Raw genomic sequence first — 21,408 nt, 5'->3', positions numbered from 1 at the left:
AGCAAGCAAAAATCCATGAATACAACTTCAAGAAAAACAGATTCAAATGATTTTGAGACACAGACACAGTGCCAATGAGATGCCGAGCTGTTACTGATGCCAAAGGCAGCCCTGCTCAATATTTGAATTATGTGTGTTTTCAGACACCGCTGTGCTTTTGGTTTGGAATTAGTTTCACAGAAAAATAAATACAAATATTTTCTGCAATAATTATTTTTTGTGTGAAGTTGAATAAATGACCAATCTTGATGTGTTCTAATAAACGTGAACTGAACTAGTGTGGCTGAAATAAGATGGAATGCGATTCTACAGCACGAGCGGGTGAAGAGGTTCACATTTAGTTTTGGTCTCACATTTTACAATGCGTAGCCCTGTCCCATGACAGTCTGCACCAAACTCACACACACACACGCACACAATTAGAGTTGGGTGTCACCATTTATGAACAATGCGAAACCCTGGCCCATGACTCACCAACCAACTGGTATGTTTTACACGTCACAATGCACACACAGAACACCCACAGACTGTCGCATGCACACACAAATACGTACACTGTGTCACACAAACTGACACCCTACACAGGTGTCACACAATTCACACACCATACAACTACAGCACTCCACAAAAATGTTCTGTGTGGTGTATTTGTTCTGTGTTGCAAGTGGTGTTATTTGTCTGTGTGTCGTGTGTTTGGGTGTGTCTCAAGTGTTGTCTGTCTGTGTATGTGTGTGTGTGTGTGTTTGTGTGTGTCTCAGTGTGTGTGTGTGTGTGTGTGTGTGTGTGTGTGTGTGTGTCAGTGTGTGTGTGTGTGTGTGTGTGTGTGTGTGTGTGTGTGTGTGTGTGTGTGTGTGTGTGTGTAGTCTGCTTGTAATCCTACAGAACGATCAAAGTCACATTCTGGGAGGCAGTACAACAATGTTAAAAAGATTGCTGGATATCAGTGGGCAGTGCAGTTAATACGAGCGGGCAGATTCAAACAGGTCAGTATTGCGACACACAAACCTGACTTCATTCTTGTGCTGCGGGGTCAACATGAACACGTTGTTATTTCTGTTATTGTTATTTATTTATGTATTTATTTATGTATTTATCTATTTATGTATTTATTTATCCACCCTGGTGGAAAGTGGGTTCGACTCTCATTCGACACTCATCTGTGACTCTGATCATTTCTCCCGCAGTCCCTGTGCAGTGTTGGTGAGGTGGTTTAGTGGGTGAGCGAGTGAGCAGATGAGCAAGGGTGCACAGCAACTATACAACAACAGCTCATCATGGCTTCTCAATATAGCACAGCTCATAAACAATTATACAACAAGAACACCAACAATAGCTCAGATAAAAAATAAATACATAGGAAATATCTTCTTCTTCTTCTTCCCCCTCTTTGCAATACTGACTCGTCCCCCTGGGTGCCCTGCTGTTAGATGTCTGCAGTCCAGAGTAGATCAGTCTAGAAGCTGGAAAATGTTTTTTTTGTAATCTAACCCTAGGGTCAATTAGGCGTTATTCCAAACCCAAATGCACCTCCAGACTTCCCTTCCTCATCCAGTCCAGTCAAGAGAAGCCACAGTCCCGCAGCAGGGATGGTGTACCCCATCCACACCCCCACCCCACACACCCTGCATCCCTACCCCTACCCCACACCTCCCACCCTACACCCCACAGCGGCATCGAAAAAAGCCACTGTCGGAACGCCATGATGTAAAAACAGAGGCCCCGCTGGGTCAACCCTGTAACGATAGCTTATCAGAGCAACTCCTGTGGGTTTCTGTGGGTGTGTCCCAGCCCTGTAGTCCTGTCTCATCCTATTGGTCAGCGACAGACAAGAGGACTGCCCCACCTCAAGGTGATCATCCAATCAGAAACACAGGGTGGAGAGTAGGAGAGTCTGTTGGCTTCGTTGCTGGTCAGTGCTACACTGTGCATTCCGTGGCTCTGCTACACTGTCTGGTCAAGATGGTGCTGTCTTGGGTTTGTTTGCTTCATGTTTTTCTCCAGAAATCACTATTTGAAGGTTTGATCATTAGTATTTTACAGGGTTTTTTTTTAATATAAAAGAGATCATTTTAAGGTCTGCATATTTTGTTTCATGGAGAGTAATCTGACGCTTTTAAACAGCGTTTCTGGGAACATTTTTGAATTTTTTTCATTTGTAATCATCCAGTCGTTCAAAATGTACAATCTTTATCAATACTAAAAGCTACAATACTAAGATTAGGCATCTTATCATTCGCGACGATTTCAAAACTCAACAGAGATGGATTTAGAAACAATAAAAATGTTATTGATGCCTCTCGAGTCCAAATTTACAATGAAAAAAACAGAAATAATAAATACAAATTGATCGTTTGGTTAATTAAAAACTAATTAATAATAATCAAATTGTCCTTTCTTTCTTTCTTTCTTTCTTTCTTTCCGTCTTTTTCTTAAATTTTTTCTTTTTCGCTTTCTTCTTATCTTCCTTTCCTTTCTTTGGCCAAGACTCTTTCTTTCTTTCTTTCTTTCTTTCTTTCTTTCTTTCACTCATTCGCTCTTTTTAAGCTGGCATTATGGGTTTAGGAAAATCAGGAGATAATTTTTTTTTGCATCATGCCACGTTTTAAAAAAATAAAAAAACGTTGGCTATTTTTCCTCCTTCATATTTCTGAAATGTCATTGGAATATTCTTATGATTTAACAACACATTGATAAAACACTCTGCCATCACTCTTGTATTTCCCGTGGAAGAATTCAATGGCTAACACTTTAGGTCAAAGATTTTGTAATAAATAATGTAATACCTCGTCTCTCAGCGGGAGCATCAAGCATGTCTGAAACTATTCCATTAGCTTCTTTAACTGAAGCCCCGGGACTGTTTTACACACAGATACTGGGATTCAGTCTGCTTCAACTGACCTTCCTGAGAGGGTTTGGGTTCCAGTTTTGAGTTTTCTCTGGGCTGCGTGTTGCAAGGGAGTATAAAACTGAAACAGATGTGACCGATAGAACTGTGCAAAGGCTGACCACGTTTCATTCTCTTTGTGTTTTTTTTCTCTCTCTTCGGTTTATTAAAGTAACGTTTAAGAAAGTATTTCTATTTTAACACAGGGCTGTGTGGCACTGCGCTGTTATGAAGTTGGGCTATGGCAGCGCCATGGAGTTTTGATTTGATTTGGATCTTGCTGGTCGACGGTTATAACGCTGTGTTATATCCACAGTTAAAGATGGAACGGTTCTGTAGTGCAGCTTGCACTATGAATTGTAGTGTCTCTCTCTTTCCTTCTTTCTCTCTTTTTCTCTATCTTTCCTTTTATTATGAGAGATCCTTCCTTTGCTAACTCTACCGGTTGTGAAAATGTACACTGATTTATTTTTTAAATATATTACTATTATAAATATTATTGTTATCATCAGTCTCATTATTATTATTTATTATTATTATTATTATTATTATTATTTTTATTATTATTAGTAGTAGCAGTAGTAGAATCACGAGCTAACACACATTAAGGATGGTTGAAGTACAGATTGGAGTCTAGCTATATTGTTAATATGAAATGATTTTTTTTTTTGGTTGGTTGTTCTCTTTTAAATGGCAGGGATGCTCTGTTTCACTTGCGTTTCATTTTTTTGTCTCTTCTTAAATTTCACTTTTATAACATTTTGTAGTAGACTGTTTTAAATGTAATTGTTTTAATTGTTCATTTGAGTCTCTGTCTGTGTCTCAGTGTGTGAGTTTGAGTTTGTGTGTGTCTCAGTGTGTGTGTGTGTCAGTGTCTGTGTCAGTGTCAGTGTGTGTGTGTTTGTGTGTGTGTTGTGTGTTTCAGTGTGTTTGTGTGTGTGTGTGTGTGTGTTTGTGTCAGTGTGTGTGTGAGTGTGTGTGTTTGTGTTTGTCACGTGATAGACACAACACCACACTGTGTGACATTGTGTGTGGCTGTCTCATGTAGTGGTGAGTATGTGTGTGTCCACTGTCTCAGTGATGTGTGTAAACACGCACCTGTGTGTTTTGTACTCTGTGTGGTGTGTGTGTGGTGTGTGTTTTCTGTCTCAATACACTGTGAGCGTGAGTATGTGTGTGTCTGTGTCTCAGTGTGTGTGTGTGTGTGTGTGTGTGTGTTGTGTGTGTGTGTGTGTGTGGGACACACACACAAATGTGACACTGTCTCAACATGACAAACACACAGACATAGTTACACTCACACTCATACAACACACTGTGTCAGAGTTCCGTGTGTGGTGTGTGTGTGTGTGTGTTTGTCCTCTGTGTGGGTGTGACACACACCACCCACAGCATGACCAGTGTGAGTTACACTGTGTCTGTGTCTCATGTGTGTCTGTGAGTATGTGTGTGTGTGTGTTTCTGTGTTTGTGTGTGTGTGGGTGTGTGTGTCTGTGTGTGTGTGTGTGTGTGTGTGTGTGTGTGTGTGTCTGTGTGTGTGTGTGTGTGTGTGTGTGTGTGTGTCTGTCTCAGTGTGTGTGTGTGTGTGTGTGTGTCTGTGTCCTCAGTGTGTGTGTTTGTTGACAGAATAGGCTCTTATTCCAGTGTGAGATATGAATTGTCATTGTGAGAGAAGTATGGTTGTACTGCTCTTTTATGTGTGGTTTGTCCTGTCTGGTTTTTATGTGGTGTTGTGTGTAATATCAAATGTTTCGTGTGTTTGTGTGTCTCAGTGTGTGTGTGACGAAAGGCGCTATAGAAATGTGAATTGAATTGTATTGAAACAGGATTAATCATAAGCTGCTGCTCTTTATAAAGAAAAGGTCATATATCTAGATACAAAGTCATATCTCTAGATATAAAATGCGGAAGTTGGATAAAAACGGATGGGACCAAAAATATTCCTCCAACGCTTTTAAAACAGAGCAAACTCCACCAGAGAAAGAGAGCGAACCTTTTGCGTTTTTAATTTATATATATATATATATTACATGAATCTGTTTATTTAATTTTATTATTGCTTATTATTATGTCTATTGTCGTTTACTCTTTTATTATTTGTATTATTAATAGTACAGCACCCTCTCATCTTGCCCTTATAAAGGTTTACCGCAGTCTTTTTGCTAATTTTGCCCTGCATACTGTGCATTTACCATAGTTTACCATGGCTTTACCATAGTTTGACCCGTACCCCTTTATTTTTCCGTGGTTGTAGAATAAGCTTCACCGTCCTCTCACTCTGCTATGCATTTACTAGGAATGTAAGGAATAGGAATAAACACTGTGAAACAGGTTAAACACGGTAGACCATGGCTAATGCAGAGTATAACCACAGAGGGGGTAGCCAGGCAGGGGGGGGGGGGGTGGTGGTGTATGTCTCAAGACCCCCCCCCCGACGCTGACCCACCCTGCTCTCTTGCTGTGCTTCGTTAACTCTGCAGAAAACTTCTCTAAGGGCTTCCTTTCTTTCCTCCTCACAGATCGGCCTCCACCACGCACTGCTCTGTGTATTCCTTCACTCGCTCCACCTCCAGCTCCTGCTTGAACAGATCGGCCACGGGCTCCCAGAGGGCGGGCTCCAGAAACACCTGGCACATGACATGGCCCCTGAGGCCCTCGGTGTGCCTGCGGAGGTGAGCCAGGACCTGCCTGCGCGCGGGCCCCAGCTCCTTGCCGAAGACATCGATGTTGAGGTAGAAGCAGTCATCCCCGATGGGCACGGGGAAGGGGAAGGTGCACAGGCTGGCCACACGGGGCTGCTTGGCGCTGTCCACCATCCAGTCCACGTCCTTCTTCAGCAGGATGTCCAGGTTGCTGGGCAGCGGCTTGAAGGGCTGCCAGTCCTGCAGGATGGTGCGGTTCGGCAGCACCCCCCCGACCACGCCCTGGCTCAGGAAGAGGCGGCGCGCCTCCCCGGGCTCAAGCAGCGGTACATGCCAGAATGAGCAGGTGCTTGATAGTGGTAAAGTAAAAAAAGTGCTACGAATCTACGGCAGGCGGGGGCGTCAGCCCGGACTCAGAGTCCAGGGGAGCCCTTGCCAGCAGCTGCATGAGGCGGGGCTGCAGGTCCTCCGCTCGGACACGCCCAGCATAAATAGCCTAAGAGAGGGGAGGAGAAGTAAAAGCAGGGGAGAGAGAGGGGAGGGGGAAATCCCCTTATTGGAAGATATACGGGGTAAAGAGATCCCCTCGGGTCCCCCGAGTAGGCCAGGCTATGGGATGGGGGATGGGCGGGTTACATCAACTTCTCTGGGAGCTCTTGATATACAGTGATCCCTCTCCTCCGGAACTAAATACGAATAATATTAGACCAGATTTAATATGTAGTGGTCAGGCCAGTTTCATGTATTGCATTGTTATTTAGCTCCTTGTATGTACATGGATGTCTTATGAAACCCCTCCCTGCATATTCTAATTTCTATCAGTTCTCAGGCACAGCGACGTAGTGATGTAGTTCACTTGTCATGTAAGGGGTTCCATGTATGTCATACAATGTACCACTGTCGTATGTATGTGTATGTTGTATGTATGTTGTGGTTGATGAGAAACTGGATAGTGACTTTGTTTTCTATACTCAATGCACCAAGCTACACCGCATACATACTAAACACCCATTGTGTATGTGTGTGTATGTATGTATGTGTGTATGTGTCTATGCATGTATTTGTTTCTATGCTCTCAGGCACCTGCTTGGTGATGAGCCGGTACTTCTGGAAGTCTTTGGGCCCCAGCTTGTCGTCCCGGGTCAGCCGGGTCACCTTGACCTCGGGGTACCGGGCCTTGATGAACTGGGAGCAGAACTTGAGCAGGACCCCGGCCACGCCCTTCCCCCTCTCGGAGGGGGCGACTCGGAGCCCCTCCACCAGTACCGTCTCTCCCTCGTCAATAACGCACACCGATTCGAGGGCTATCTGCAAGGAGAGGGACACTTTGAAACAAGTGACAGGGGAGCATTGGGGGTGAGCTTCCCTCCTCCTCCTCCTCCTCCTCCCTCCTCCGCTCCTCCCGGCTCAGTCCTACACAGACAGACACACACGGAGGAGTTAGTCTTCACGTGGATCCCTCTTTGCCTTCTCTCCGGAGCGCTAAGGAGGAAAGGGGGAGTGTTTTAGAGAGTTTGGGTTATTGTGATGCTCTCTCCTCTCTCTCTCTCTCTCTCCTCTCTCCTCCCTCTCCCTCTACTTTCCTCCTCTCTCTATCGGTACTCTCGCGGACCTCACCACAACACGTCCCCCTCTGGAAGAGACCCCCTCTTCCCTGGCTTCTCCTCCTCCCTCCCGGAGCTCCCCACTCCCAGCTTTAAGGGGAAGTGATCATAGAAGCAGTTCTGAGGATTAAGTTGTGATGCTGGTCTCTTCTCTCTCTATCCTCCCTCTCTCTCTCTCCTCTCTCTATCTCTTCTCTCACTGTAGCACCGTCCCACGCAAGCTGAAATCAGAGAGGATCAGGGGAAAACTTCACCATCTCTCCTCCTTGGCTGTCCCTTCAGATCTTCTTCTCCATTGGAGGGGGGGGGGGCGGTCCCACTCACACACACACCCCCTCTGGAAGAGACCCCTCATCACCTGGCTCTCCTCTCCCGGACCCTGCAGAGCGAGAGGAGATCAGAGGGGGAGGGGGGAGGGATTAGTGGGTCCTCTCTCAAGAAGCAGACCTCTCTCGGGCTCTAGCACTCTCCAAGCACTCCTCTCTCAGAGAGGAATCCACCCTCTCTCTGCAGTCTCTACAATCTCTCCTCTCTCTATCTCCTCTCCCTCTCTCCTCTCTCTCCACTCTCCTCTCTCCTCTCTCTCCACCCTCTCTATGCTGTCTCTACAATCGCTCCTCTCTCTCCTCTCCTCTCCCTCTCTCCTCTCTCTCCACCCACTCCTCTCTCTCCACCCTCTATGCTGTCTCTACAATCGCTCCTCTCTCTATCTCCTCTCCCTCTCTCCTCTCTCTCCACCCACTCCTCTCTCTCCACCCTCTCTATGCTGTCTCTACAATCGCTCCTCTCTCTATCTCCTCTCCCTCTCTCCTCTCTCTCCACCCACTCCTCTCTCTCCACCCTCTATGCAGTCTCTACAATCGCTCCTCTCTCTATCTCCTCTCCCTCTCTCCTCTCTCTCCACCCACTCCTCTCTCTCCACCCGTCGGGTCGTATCTACAATCGCCTCCTCTCGCTCTCAGTCCTCTTCACCTCTCTCCTCTCTCTCCAGGCCGACCTCCTTTCTCTCTCCAACCCTCTCTCATGCTCTCGCTCCAACGATGTCCTCTACTCTATCGCCCTCTCCTCTCCCTCTCTCCTCGAGTCCTCTATCTATCTGTCCCCTCCGCGCTCCTCTTCTCTCCCCTCGGGACTCCTCTCTCTCCGGCTCAGTCTTCTCTCCTCTCTCCTCTCGCCTCGCCTATCTATCTCGCGAGGCTCTCCTTCTTCTCTTACCCCTCTCCTCTCTTCTCCTCCTCCTATGCTCGCCCTCAGCGTCGCTCTCACTCTCCTCTCTCTCTCCCGCTCGTCCTCTCTCTCCTCCTCTCTCTACCCTCTCCCCTACAAATCCTCTCCGCTCCCCCGGGCGCGCCCCCGGACCGTCTCCCGCGCATCGCTCTCTCGACTCCTCTCAGAGGAGGGAGAGAGAGGATACAATCCCTCTCCTCCATCTCTCTCTCTCCCCTCTCTCTCCTCTCTATGCTGTCTCTCTCTCTCCTCTCTCCTCTCCCTCTCTCTCTCTCATCTCCGTCCTGTCTCTCCCTCTCTCTCTCGAACCCGTCCCTCCCCTGTACTCTCTCGTCTCTCCCTCGCTCTCCCTCTCGCACCTCTCTCCTCTCTCTCTGTCCCCCTGTCTCTCCCTCAGAGAGGAGCTCCCCTTATGGGAGTCCTCTCTCTCTAGAGGGCTCGCTCTCCCCTGTCTCTCTGCCTCGGTCTCCAACCCTCTCCCCGCTGTCGCCTTTCGCTCGACTCTGACTCTCGTCCTCTCTGCCCCTAATCCTCTGTCCCTCTTCTCTCAACCTTCCTCTCCCTCGCCTCCCCGTCTCTCTATCTCCTCGCACGCTCGCCTCATCTCTCTCCCGTCGCTCCTTCTACCCTCCTCCCCGGTCTCTCCTCTCCTCTCCCCTCCTCTCTCCTCTCCTCTCTCTCTCTCCTCTCTCCTCCTCTCCTCTTCCCCCCGGCGCCTACCGCTCCGCTCTCTCGCTCCTCCGCTCACCCTCCACTCTCCTTCCTCCTAGCCTCTCTCCTCCTCCCGCTCCGCCTCTCCTCCTTCTCCTCTCTCTCGCACGCTCACTGCGCTTCACGCTCTCTCTGCCTCTCCTCGCCCTCACTCCACGCGCTTCTCTCCGCGCTCCGCCATTCTCTCTCGGCATCTCCTCGCTCGCTATCCCCCCCTCTCTCTCTCTCTCTACTCTCCCTCTCTCCCCCTCTCCTCTCTCTCTCTCCTCTCTCTCCTCTCCTCCTCCTCTCTCTCCTCTCTTTGTCCTCCGCTCGCTCTCTTCATCCCACCCTCTCGGCCATCTCCTACTCTACCTCTCTCTCCCGTCCCCTCCTGGCCCTCCTCTCTCTCCTCACATCCCTCTCCCCTAGCAATCCATCGACCTCTTCACTCTAATTCTCTCCCGCCTCATTACGCTACTCGCCTCCTGCTCGAGCCCTCTTCCTCTCTCCCTCGTCCGCTCCTCATCCTCCGAGACCCACGCTACTCTCCTCTATCCGTCTCTCTCCTCCCTCCCCCCTGTTACCGTATCGCTCCTGGCTCTGCTCAGCCTCCTCATCCTCTCCCTCCCCGTCTCCCCCCGGCGCTCGTCTCTTCGTGCGTCCGCGCTCTCTGCCCGTCTCCTCTACCGCGCCCCTGTCACGAGTGGCTACTCCCTCCTCCCTGCCTGGCTCACAGACCACAGAACACACATCACTTCTTTCTGACCAGGAAGCCCAGGTGCTTTACTGGAGGCTCAAAAACACAAAACACACAATTATTCTCTTTGCTTTGTTTAATTATTTCATTTTTTTTTTGTTCAACAATCGGCGACATGGAAACCATCGATTCATGACAAAATGAATGCTCATCGGCGGCGGATGGAAACCAGGAGATCTCCCTTCATCTCCAAAAACCCTGCTCTCCTCTCTCTCTCTCTCTCTCTCTCTCTCTCTCTCTCTCTCTCTCGTTACTTAGCCAGAGTCTGCTGCGACAATTCCAATGTGAAACTCCACAGAAACAAAGGGTTGTATCATTCCCTATGGAAAACAAATCCAGAACAATCCAGAGAGGTAAGGGGGTTATGGCTAAAATCCCTTTACATGGTCTTCCAATGAGCGACAGAGTGACACCACTTGCTCTGTGGGGAGCTACAGTCTCTGCTCTCTGCGCTATGCTGCCGTACCACTTTCTGAGTGCTGAGTGCTGAGTGCTTCTTGCGGGCCAGTAAGGCGGGCCAGTGAGGCGTGCCAGTCTCTGTGCAATGTTAAATACGGTGTGCTCTAGTCTCTAGTCTCTAGTCTCTAGCATCTAGCATCTAGCATCCAGCCTCTAGCCTCTTCTGTAGTCTCTAGTCTGTAGTGTCTAGTCTCTAGCATCTAGCCTCTAGTCTGTAGTCTCTAGTCTGTACCACTTTGCCTTGCTTGCTGGCCAGTATGGCGTGCCAGTCTGTGTTATGTTATATATGGTGTTCTCTAGTCTCTAGTCTCTAGTCTATAGTCTTTAGTCCTCTAGCCTCTAGTCTCTAGTCTCTAGTCTCTAGTCTCTAGTCTCTAGCCTCTAGCCTCTAGCCTCTAATCTGTACCACTTTGCCCTGCTTGCGTGCCAGTTTGACATGCCAGTCTCTGTATTATGTTATATAGGTGTGCTCTGGTCTCTAGTCTCTATTCCCTGCTCTGCTCCCATACCACTTTGCCCTGCTTGCGTGCCAGTACGACGTGTCGGTATTCCTCCTGCATCCAGGACTGGTAACGGGTGGGCAGGTAGTCCAGCCCCCCGTAGATGTCCTTGCTCATGCTCATGATGTCAGCGAAGTCCTCCTCTGTCGCCATGGTGAACTCCAGCCCGGACTGAGACTCTGCCGTCTCCTGCTGGGCGGGGCAGGGCAGCGCAAGGGCGTTCTCGATCTTCATTCCGGCAACGGTGCTGAGGAGAGAAAGAGAGGGAGGAGGCAGGGTTAGAGAGGGGAGGCGGGGTTAGAGAGAATACTTCGACCAGAATACTTCCTGAATTGAAACGGCTCTGTGCAGAAAGCTCTTAATTCTAATCTGTGTTATTCGGGGTCACACTGCATTAGAAGGGTCCCCTGCACAATGCCTTGCAGAGATTAGGACCCCAGGAGTGAGCCAACACACCCTCTCCTTGTGCCAAAGAGGTCAAAGGACAGCCAGCCCGGACAATGGACGATTAGATATTTATAAAACACACGCTGTAGAGAGTAGACTGCATCCTGACAGACCAGGACAGGACCAGAGAACAAGAAGGGGGGGGGGGGGGGGGGGGGGCATGGAATGAGTTAGATGCCAATGGGTTCCCAATGGTTTCCTGGCCATGGGTGACACGCTGTCCGACTGAGACCATCTGTCTGTCAATCCGAGGGTCCTGGGAACTCAATGAAGAGTTGAGACCCCCCCTCCTTTCCCCCGTTTCCTATACTCGAAGGTACCCAATACTGCCGAGTTGAAACGGTACCGAAAGCACTCCTTTGTCAAACGTTCACAATGGTTACCTTACCCCACTCGAAGCTGAGCCAACAACTCTCTCGCCTTTTGAGTTTGACCCCCGCTTTCCCAATGGAAATCGATCATTTTACAAAAAAACCCACTGTCTAAGAGTGCATCCAGTCAATAACACTGATGAAGGCACTAGAGCCCAAACACTTGACTTCACAATGCTTCCCTGCAGAGGAAAGGCTCTGTTACGATGTTGAGTTCGGCTCAAACTCGCTGTTATTTTTAGTAGTTTTGCTTTGTGCTCCTCTCAGTGGTGTCTCCACTTGAACTGAGAGCTTCGACAGCACAGAGAGAGGCATGAGAATCACCGAGGAGAGGGGGAGGGGAGAGGAGCAGGGAGAGAGGGAGAGAGAGAGAGAGAGAGAGTAAGGAGAGACATTGTGTTGAGACATTGGTGAAGTGGAGTCTATGTACCGATCACATTAAAGAGCTCCCCTCTATTTACTCTCCTCTCTTAGAGAACTGCACTCCAGAATACTTTTCACAGGATGTCCTAGAAAAATCGCCTGGATATTTGGAAGAGTGTGAGAGAGAAAGAGAGAGAGAGAGAGAGAGAGTGTGACTGTGTGTGTTAGAAAGAGAGTGTAACACTAATGAAGGCACTAGAGACCAAACGCTGGTCTGCTTGACTCAGTTTAGTTTCAATAACACTGATGAAGGCACTAGAGCCCAAACGCTGCTCTGCTTGACTCAGTTTAGTTTCAGTAACACTGATGAAGGCACTAGAGCCCAAACGCTGGTCTGCTTGACTCAGTTTAGTTTCAGTAACACTGATGAAGGCACTAGAGCCCAAACGCTGCTCTGCTTGACTCAGTTTAGTTTCAGTAACACTGATGAAGGCACTAGAGCCCAAACGCTGCTCTGCTTGACTCAGTTTAGTTTCAGTAACACTGATGAAGGCACTAGAGCCCAAACGCTGCTCTGCTTGACTCAGTTTAGTTTCAGTAACACTGATGAAGGCACTAGAGCCCAAACGCTGCTCTGTTTGACTCAGTTTAGTTTCAGTAACATTGATGAAGGAACTAGAGCCCAAATGCTGGGCTGCTTGATAGTTTTCCAGCACTATAAATAAACAAGAACAACTGCAAGAAAACCTGTCCCCCCCTTAACTTTAACCCGACCCCTGACCTATGACCCTAAATGGGTTTAAACAGGAATATCCAAACAGCTGAGAGAGAGCGAGAGCGAGAGAGAGAGAGAGAGAGAGGGAGAGGGAGAGAGAGAGAGGGGAGAGATATTAAAGGAGCTCTAATGTGTTAAATTAGATTAATATGGACCCATTTCATCTCTGTGTAAGTTTAGGCTGTCGCTTCGAGTAACTATTTGTCTTGTCCCGGATGCAGATCGTTAATTTCTGTGGAATTCCAGATTCCTGGAATGTCTCCAGGAGGTTCTCTGCAGGATGCAGAGCGATCCTGAGTACTCCCTTCCCTCTTCAGGAATGACACTGAAGGGTCCTGTGTTGAATCTGATGGAGTGTGTTTATTATACAGAGCTGCGCAATGTTAAACTAGCTCACCCAAAAAACACCACTCAGCCAGCATTGCCAAGCTTAGAAACACTGCAAGACCCTTTAAACAGCAGTGCTCCTTTAAAGGGAGGGGCCAGTGACACTGTTAATAAAGCTAATAAGAGGTGAGAGAATGGATTTTAAAAATAGTCTTTTGTCGTCATCCGAGCAAACGGGGTTCAAAGTCGCCTCTTCGGGTAGGGGTTACTGTCCTCGTAAATTGGTAGTGGATACCTCCATCTCATCTGAAGAGTGATGACGAGGAACGAGGGTTTCAGAATGGCTAGAGGGGTGGAGGAGTCTGACGTGAGATAGGAGAGTCTCTTTAGAAAGGAGAGGAGGAGAGGGGAGCGGGAAGAGGATAGGAGATGGGGAAGAAGAGAGAGGAAGAGGAAGAGAGAAGAGATAGAGTTGAGGATGGATTGAAGGAGAGAAAAAGAGACGAACTGAAAAAAAATAGAGACAAACACAAAGCTCAAGGTAGACACAAAAGTCCTCTCGTCTTGTTCCCTCTCAACCTACCTACGCTACCTCCTCTCAGCGTATTTTTCTCTGCTTGTTTTTAGGCTCTTGTTTTATCTCTGTTGTGTTTCGAGTTCCATCTGTTGTTTTCAGCGCAGAACAAGGATGACATTGTATGAGTTAATCAGAACTCCATCCATCCGTCAACTCTACCTCTCTCCCTCTCTCTCCCTCTCCCTTCATTTCACTCTCCTTCTATATTAAGAGCTGCCGTCTTATTTTAGAAAACCAGGGCAGAATTTAAAAATAAAAAAATCGTTTTGAAAGAGGAACGAATTACGCAGCGATGCTCCAATTTTGCATGACGTAACCAAGGGAAAACAAGGTCGCCCCATCAGCGTGCGAATAATCTCGAGATGACACGTGGCTCGGCAGCTTTCTATACAGATCTGCACATAACAACGCGCCTGGCTTTTCCACTGCACATGCAAACAGATCCATCAATAAATAAATAAATAAATAAAATAAGGCGTCACGGGCAAGTAAGGGTTCATTATCCCTGAACGACCACCGGCTCGCTCAGTTTGCGAGTCTTGTGTTGCTCGATGGTTTCGAAACACAACGCTCAGACGTCCAACGCCCGTGACACCTCAGTCACCTCTCGCACGCAAAGCGTCGCTGGCGGAGCGGCACCCTGTGTTTGAGTGGGTTAATGCGGGGCGGAGGGGCGCTATAGCCCTACTTCCTCGGCTCTGGTTTTGGTGGGTGGTATTAAAAATGTGATTAATCACAAACTCGGCGACACCGAGGTGGCTTGGAATGTACATTTACAATGGCACAGTCGATAAGAACAGTGATATATAGAGACACACAGAGGCACACACACACACACACTTCCTCTCTCATAAATACTAAAAGCATTACAAGTTGTTGTCATATATATAATTTATTATAAGTATTAATATTTCATATTTTATAGCTTTGACGGTCGTGTCCCCATTTTGCAAAAGGTATCAGAAAATTAAATTAGGAAGAATGAAAAATGACGCAGTAATTAAAAAAAACAAAAAAAAAAGTCTCGGGCTCCAAATCAGAATGCAGACAGGCCCCTCCCCCTCCCCCGTCACATTCCATTCCACCCCATCCGATCGATTCACGTTTAAAATGAAAAAAAAATTTACGGTGACTGGTCGGAAAACAGATTGTCAGATTGGTCATAAAGATGTGAATAATAACATATTATTATTGGTGTTTGGTATTTTATTATTATTATTATTATTATTATTATTATATTAAAATCGCGAGGTTTGCCGACTCTTAAGCAATAACGCGTATCGTGCACATGATACATTGCCAGCGAAGGTTAGCAGACTCCTTAACAAGACGCGTATCGTGCACATGAGCAACACGCCGCTAGCCCTCTAGATCAATTGAGATTATACCATGGACGCAGATTAATTAATAAGGCGCATTTCCACAGCACCGTTCCGCCTGAATGCTCTGCACAGCCGCGGCGCCTCTCTCCCCGTGTCCACGTGTGTTCCGAGGGGAGAGGGTTGAGAGCGATGATAAATATACACGAGTCACCCCGCCTCTGCTTGACTTTGGAAACGGGTCCTGTCAACGAGTGATCGCCGCAGCGAAGAGGCGTGACGCATCACAGGACTCTGAAATCCACAATCACTTCACACGGCGCGGTTTGAACCTGCATATATAGAAAGGGGCTTGTTTGTTACCAGGAGGCTCCCAGTTCAAATCCCAGCTCAGCCACTGACTCGCTGTGAGGGACCCTGAGCGAGTCACTTCACCTCCTTGTGCTCCGTCCTTCAGATGTAAAACAAGCGAGGTCCTATTGGAAGAGACTCTGCAGCAGCAGCAGCAGCGGCAAGTCGTCTGTGATTGATGTAAAAAGTCAGTTCAGCCCCCCTCTAGTCAGTTCAGCATCTCAGTCTCAAAGTAGGGCTGGATCAGTCATTGTGCGGATCGATCAGATACTATTGCTGGATAAAATTAAATAATAATAAATAATAATAATAATAATAATAATATACATAAACTAATTTCATCTCAGGGCATTAAACCTGTCAATTGATTAAGCATTCTTACGCCGAGTCTTGCTGTCGTTATATCAGTAACACTGCCGTTGTAAGTGAGAGCTAGTTCAATAATTTTATTTTTTAAAAGAATTGGTTAATTTCCATTAAGAAAGAAATCGAGGCAGTTTTCCGATTTCTAGAACCGTGTGGCATCCGGGAACGTTTGTTAAGGTTCCATATAGATTGCGTGGGTTCTGTATCAATAGAGTTCCATGTGGAATGTCGAAGTATGGAAGGTTGATGGGGGGGGGGGGGGGGGGAATTCCATGATGGAATCGGGTTCAGTTTGTATTTATCCCAGGGACGGAGGAGATGTAGACAGACGCACAGAAAGAGAGAGAGACGGACAGACAGACAGGACAGCGGCGTGTGTTTCGACCCAAGACCCCGCATGCGTTAATAGGGTTTTTGTATGGTTCGATTGCTCTAGTTGAAGCCGAACAAAGAATGAGTGCTGAAGGCGAGTGGAGGAGGAGGAGGAGGGGGGTGGGGGTTATACAACCAGACAGCTGCCCCGTTATTCTCCCCCTCTCTCTCCCTCCCTCTCCCCTTCTCTCAGAGAGGGAGTGTCCCTACAGCATGGTCCCGTACGGTATTTCAAAATTGTTTCTTCTCTCTTCATTCTCGAAGAGAGAAAGAGAGAGAGAAGAGAGAGAGAGAGAGAAGAGAGGGAGAGAGAGAGAGAGGAGAGGAGAGAGAGAAGCTTGACAGGGACCAGGCATATCTGAGCAGCCCGCAGGATTCTAGACGGACATAAGGGGACCCAAGAGCCTTGTCGGTAAATAGGGTTACAAGCGAGCCGTCAAACCGGCAGCGCATTGACACACACACACACACACAAACACAAACATGTTGTGTACTGTGTTTGCTACTATTCTCAGATTATTAAAGGTCGATTTGTGCCAGTCTAAATATTCCTATATAAAAAACACGTATGTATTTAATTTATTAATCCTAGATTAGGCTTAGGAGGAAAATCCCCCCCCAAAAGGTAAGGGGGGGGGTATACATATGTCGACATATAACTCAATACGCGTCCAAAGACAGGTGTGTAATCGTAATATTACGTTGTTATTGTAACACATCAGATCTCTATGTAATTGTTTTGACAGAGACGTTCCTACCCTTATGAGGCAGTTTCGCTATCTAGAGGGGTGGAGCGCTCTCCTCTGCTTTCTCCTCTCTCCTCTCCTCTCTTCTCTCCTCTTTCCTCTCCCTCTCCCTCTCTCTCCTCTCTCCTCTCCCCTCTCTCTTCTAATATAGAACCCGGTCTGGTTTTTGGCCCAAACAAAATGGCCAGATACCGTTTTTGTGTGTTGTGTGTGTGTGTGTTGTGTGTGTGTGTGTGGGAGTGGGTGTGTAGTGAGTGACAGGTGGTGTGGGGGTGTGTGTGTTGGGGGGGGGGGGGGGGGAGTAACAACACCGGCTCATAAATATAATGTTTCAATACGATAATATAAGATAATAAACTAATAATAATAATCATAATAATAATAAAATAATAATAATAATAATTATAAATATATACATGGTGGCGTTTACTGGTAGACGTTACTCTCCTCTCCAATGAAACGAATGGGGTTGCTGCTAATGACGGTGCTAAGATGGTGTATTGTTAATGACAATGGTATTTATTTTACCTTCACTGGGTGCAGTGGCTGGCTGGCTGGCTGGCTGGCTGTTCGCTTGCTCGCTCTTGCTTGGTCTCTGTATCCGATACTGCCGAGCTGTTGGTTGGACGGCTGCCGTGGTGAAAATGCCGGCTCTCTTCACTGTAACCAGGCGACAATCAGCCCCCAATATAAGCAACCACGCGAGCCCCTCCCACCGACAGCCAGGGTCGTCCTTAAAAGGCGAACAGACCCGAACATTGGCTATGCAGGAGAGGAGAGGAGCGCGAGGTTCAAACCGAGACAGGGGCGCCAGGAGTCAGGCGACTGCTCACCTGCGCTGGTGCGTTCTGACTGGCGTGTATAACAGGTGCGGGCGAGCGACACAGCACGGGGCACGGGGCATAATATATATAATATATCATATATAGGTATATATATATATATAGATATATATATATATCACATACACACACATATACATATATATATATATATGTATGTCTTCCTTTCTCTGACCCCGAGTGCCCTATATTTTAGAATCCTGCACAGTAACGATGCTTGGGACGTCAGGCGGTCCCAGATTAGTGTAATCGGGCTCCGTGGAACTCACTGCGAGCGATCTCACACAGATTAGCGTCACGTGATATTCGCCATATTTATGAACAATACAACACTGAGTCTTATTTAGGGGCCCCCCATGCACGCTTTCCAAACATTTTATAGAGTTGAATAGCAAAACGTAAATTTGTCCTTATAAAAGTTTCCCTACAGTAAAAGCACAGGAAAGTGCAATAAAGCACAGAGAGGTATGGTAAAGCACAGGGAAGCATTGTAAAGCACAGAGAGGTGTGGTAAAGCATAGGGAAGCATTGTAAAGCACAGAGAGGTCTGGTAAAGCATAGGGAAGCATTGTAAAGCACAGAGAGGTCTGGTAAAGCATAGGGAAGCATTGTAAAGCACAGAGAGGTCTGGTAAAGCACAGGGAAGCATTGTAAAGCACAGAGAGGTCTGGTAAAGCATAGGGAAGCATTGTAAAGCACAGAGAGGTGTGGTGAAGCATAGGGAAGCATTGCAAAGCACAGAAAGGTCTGGTAAAGCATATGGAAGCATTATAAAGCACACACACACACACACACACACACACACACACACACACACACACACTGACACACACACGTGCGCGCGTTCCGTTCATTAGGGTTCAGTCACTAAGCGGAAGTCGTGTTTTTCTAAGCGGGCTCTTTGATCTGCTGTCCGCAGGCGCTAATGGCACGTGAGGGGCTATAACTCTATAACTGAGTCGGACTCCCGTGTGTGCTTTTCCAGAGAGCTGAAGTCCATTCAATTAGTGCCCGCTGACCCTTACATAAGGTCACAGCAGTCAACACGCAGAGCGATGCAACAGCGTTTCCAACATGCCCGGTGCTTTTGCCACAGTTTGCCGTATTTCGGCCTTCTGGTAGAAACGAGACTCCCGTCGCGTAGCAGTGTGATCCATTCCCGGTTTCACTACGAGTTTAATAATAAGACCCGCTCCTGAGCGCGTTACCAAGACACGCTGGGGCTGATCAAGCTGATCGCAAAACCTTCACTGTGTGAAGGAGTGTTACTGCCAGCACTGCTTTGCCAGACCTCTGTGCGCTTTACAATGCTTATCAACACTTAACGAATAAATTGATTTAAAACGCACTGATCAATGATTCTTAAAGGCAATCGAACAACACTGTTGACGAACCACGGTCGCCGCTGCATGGTCAAATATATATATATATATATATATATATATATATATATATATATATATATATAATATATATATATATATATATATATAGATATATATACAGGGTACATACGTATCACTGGTGCCCATAGTATGCACTGTTTCCACGGGGACGGGGCACGATGTAATAGCAGCGGACACGGGAGCTATGAGCAATTATAACTCACCTTTAAATTCAATTAACCTTTCACGAGGCGTCAGCAGAAATGATCGAGCCGTCTTACCCCTTGCGCGCCGTGGTCCTCGATTGAGCTATTTTGTCATTACGTGGAATGTGTTTTTTTTTTGTTAGTTTTTTTTTTGTTTTGCTTTTCTTGTGTTTTTTTTGTTGTTTAACTTGGGTCCTCGATCTGTTATTAGAATTGCAGCCCTCTAGTGTTCTGATAGCTTACACGGGTTGTACTCGCTGCGAAAGGTCAGTTTGAATGTTTCTGTTCATTTTCCTATGACAGCCTTTCATACGCTTTTATGACGATATAAATTAAGATAAACCCAGTCTGAAATTGGTCCATTTCTCAGTGTTTATTTATTTTTATTTTGTTTTTCCCTCCCCCCTGCGATGACAAAGCGGTTCAGTTACCAACGCATTGAGCTTCATCGCCGGTGTGAGATTGCACAGTGCTGGTTACTGGAACACGTCGAACTACCTGACTGTCCTAATAGAAAAGCACTTTGGGAATATATATGACGTCATTATGCCGGTCATTTTGCTGTACAGGTTGTACTTTCGCTATAAGGTTACGTGAACTCGCACTTGGTTACTTCTTGCGGCAGCTGTACTGTACACGGGAAACAGCGACATCTAGCGTTCTGTTTGGGTAGTGCGGCCCCATTTCGGTTTCCAGTTCAGCGGTTTAATTCGCTCTCAGGTCTGTGGAAAATTCCGGCGTTGGCAACGCGCTTCTGTGCAGAAACGGTGACTGATTTTGGACAACGCCGCCTGGATGAGCCAGGGAAAGCACAGCAGTTATTCCGCTTTTTAATTATTGACCTGACACAGGCATAGAAACACACACGCACAGACACGCACACACAGACACGCACACACAAGTATACTGCAAAAAGCTGCAGTAAGCAGAGGGGCTACACGGATTGCGTAATGATGCGAGTCGGCACTCATTTTTGCTTTGATTAATTAAAAAAAAAAAAAAAAAACACAAAGTAACAATGTGTCATTGTCAAGAAGTCAACTGGGGAGATAACAAGGGAGTTGATATTATTATTATTATTATTATTATTATTATTATTATTATTATTATTTTAAATAAGACTTACCTAATTTTTTTTTTCGTGGGAAAGCCGCGTCAGTTTGATTTTCTCACGCTTCACTGGCAAGAGAGGCGGCAATCCATCCAACTCGAGATAAGATTAGAAAAAGAGGAAGGGGAGAGGAGAAGAGAGAGGAGAGAGAGGAGAAGAGAGGAGAGGAGAGGAGAGGTGAGAGGAGAGGAGAGAGGAGAGGCAGAGATGAGAGGAGAAGAGAGGAGAGGCAGAGAGGTGGTGAAGAGAGAGGAGAGGAGAGCCAGAGAGGAGAGGAGAAGCAGGGAGGGAGGAGCGTGATAAAAAAAAACGCATGTAGCGAAGATGAAAAGGAGCTGGGAAGTTGGGACCTGGGTTCAAGGGAACATTTGTGCAATTTCCCATTAGAATAGAGGCTGTGTGGTTAAAGAAACGGACTTACAACCAAGAGAGCCCCGATTCAAATCCGGGCTGAATCACTGTGATCCCAAGAGAGACACTGAACCTTCTTGTGCTGTGTCTTTGGGGTGAGACGTTGTTGTGAGTGACTCTGCGACTGATGCATAGCTCACACACCCTAGTCTCTGTAAGATAAAGCCGTCAGGAGGGACGGGGGCGTGGTTCCAACAGAGGCACTTGGAAGCTTTTTAAACTGCCCGGTTGGTCGTTTAAGCGTAGCTGGAGCGGAGAGGAAGTCAGTGTTGTCTCGGAGCTGGTTGCATTAATTACGGTCAGGGTTAGTGTGATTATTATGCATAGTTACAATGTAATGACAGGTACATCTTCCTGCACGGTCTCTGGAAGGACACATTCGAATCAGAACAGTTAACTGTAACTGTGCAAAACAACACTGTCATGAAATAAAGCTGCATTGATGAAGTAACTCATTAAATACACGTAATCAGAGGAATTTGGAAAGCGTTCCCCTTTCTTGTAGCCGTGACTGTCTTTCAGTTTCTCTCGGTAAAGGGCAGCTGGAAACCGCGGCTTCCTGTGAGTCTCAGAACAGGAAGGAAGACCGCGGGTTTGAAGAGAGCTCGCGAATACCATGAGAGAGGTGTGCGCAACTTCCTTTGAAAAACGCGTTCTTATTCTTCAACTGTCC

At 47.1% G+C, this 21,408-nt stretch overlaps 2 protein-coding genes across 3 annotated transcripts in view; one reads left to right on the top strand and one right to left on the bottom strand.

Moving 5' to 3' along the window:
* Positions 1-5,128: 5,128 nt before the first annotated feature.
* Positions 5,129-17,592, bottom strand: nat16 (N-acetyltransferase 16). Its single transcript, XM_041237373.1, has 5 exons — positions 17,309-17,592; positions 10,776-11,013; positions 6,535-6,834; positions 5,963-6,022; positions 5,129-5,910 (listed from the first exon to the last, which is right to left on the bottom strand). Exons 2-5 carry the CDS (start codon positions 10,998-11,000, stop codon positions 5,398-5,400), a joined length of 1,098 nt encoding a protein of 365 aa, XP_041093307.1. The 5' UTR covers positions 11,001-11,013; positions 17,309-17,592; the 3' UTR covers positions 5,129-5,397.
* A 3,020-nt stretch (positions 17,593-20,612) lies between these two features.
* The window catches only part of si:ch211-196f2.6 (immunoglobulin domain-containing protein), a 7,389-nt gene continuing 6,593 nt past the window's right edge, over positions 20,613-21,408 (top strand). The window contains exon 1 of one of the 2 annotated variants that reach the window (XM_041237435.1): positions 20,613-21,408. This exon is cut by the window's right edge and continues 235 nt beyond it. The gene's annotated coding sequence lies outside the window, so the exon portion shown is untranslated. The other variant, XM_041237436.1, reaches the window with a different exon arrangement.

The sequence above is a fragment of the Polyodon spathula genome, chromosome 44, assembly GCF_017654505.1.
Source record: "Polyodon spathula isolate WHYD16114869_AA chromosome 44, ASM1765450v1, whole genome shotgun sequence".
Classification (NCBI taxonomy): domain Eukaryota; kingdom Metazoa; phylum Chordata; class Actinopteri; order Acipenseriformes; family Polyodontidae; genus Polyodon; species Polyodon spathula.
Note: the sequence above shows the minus strand (reverse complement) of the source record. Positions and strands in the feature narration are given on the sequence as shown.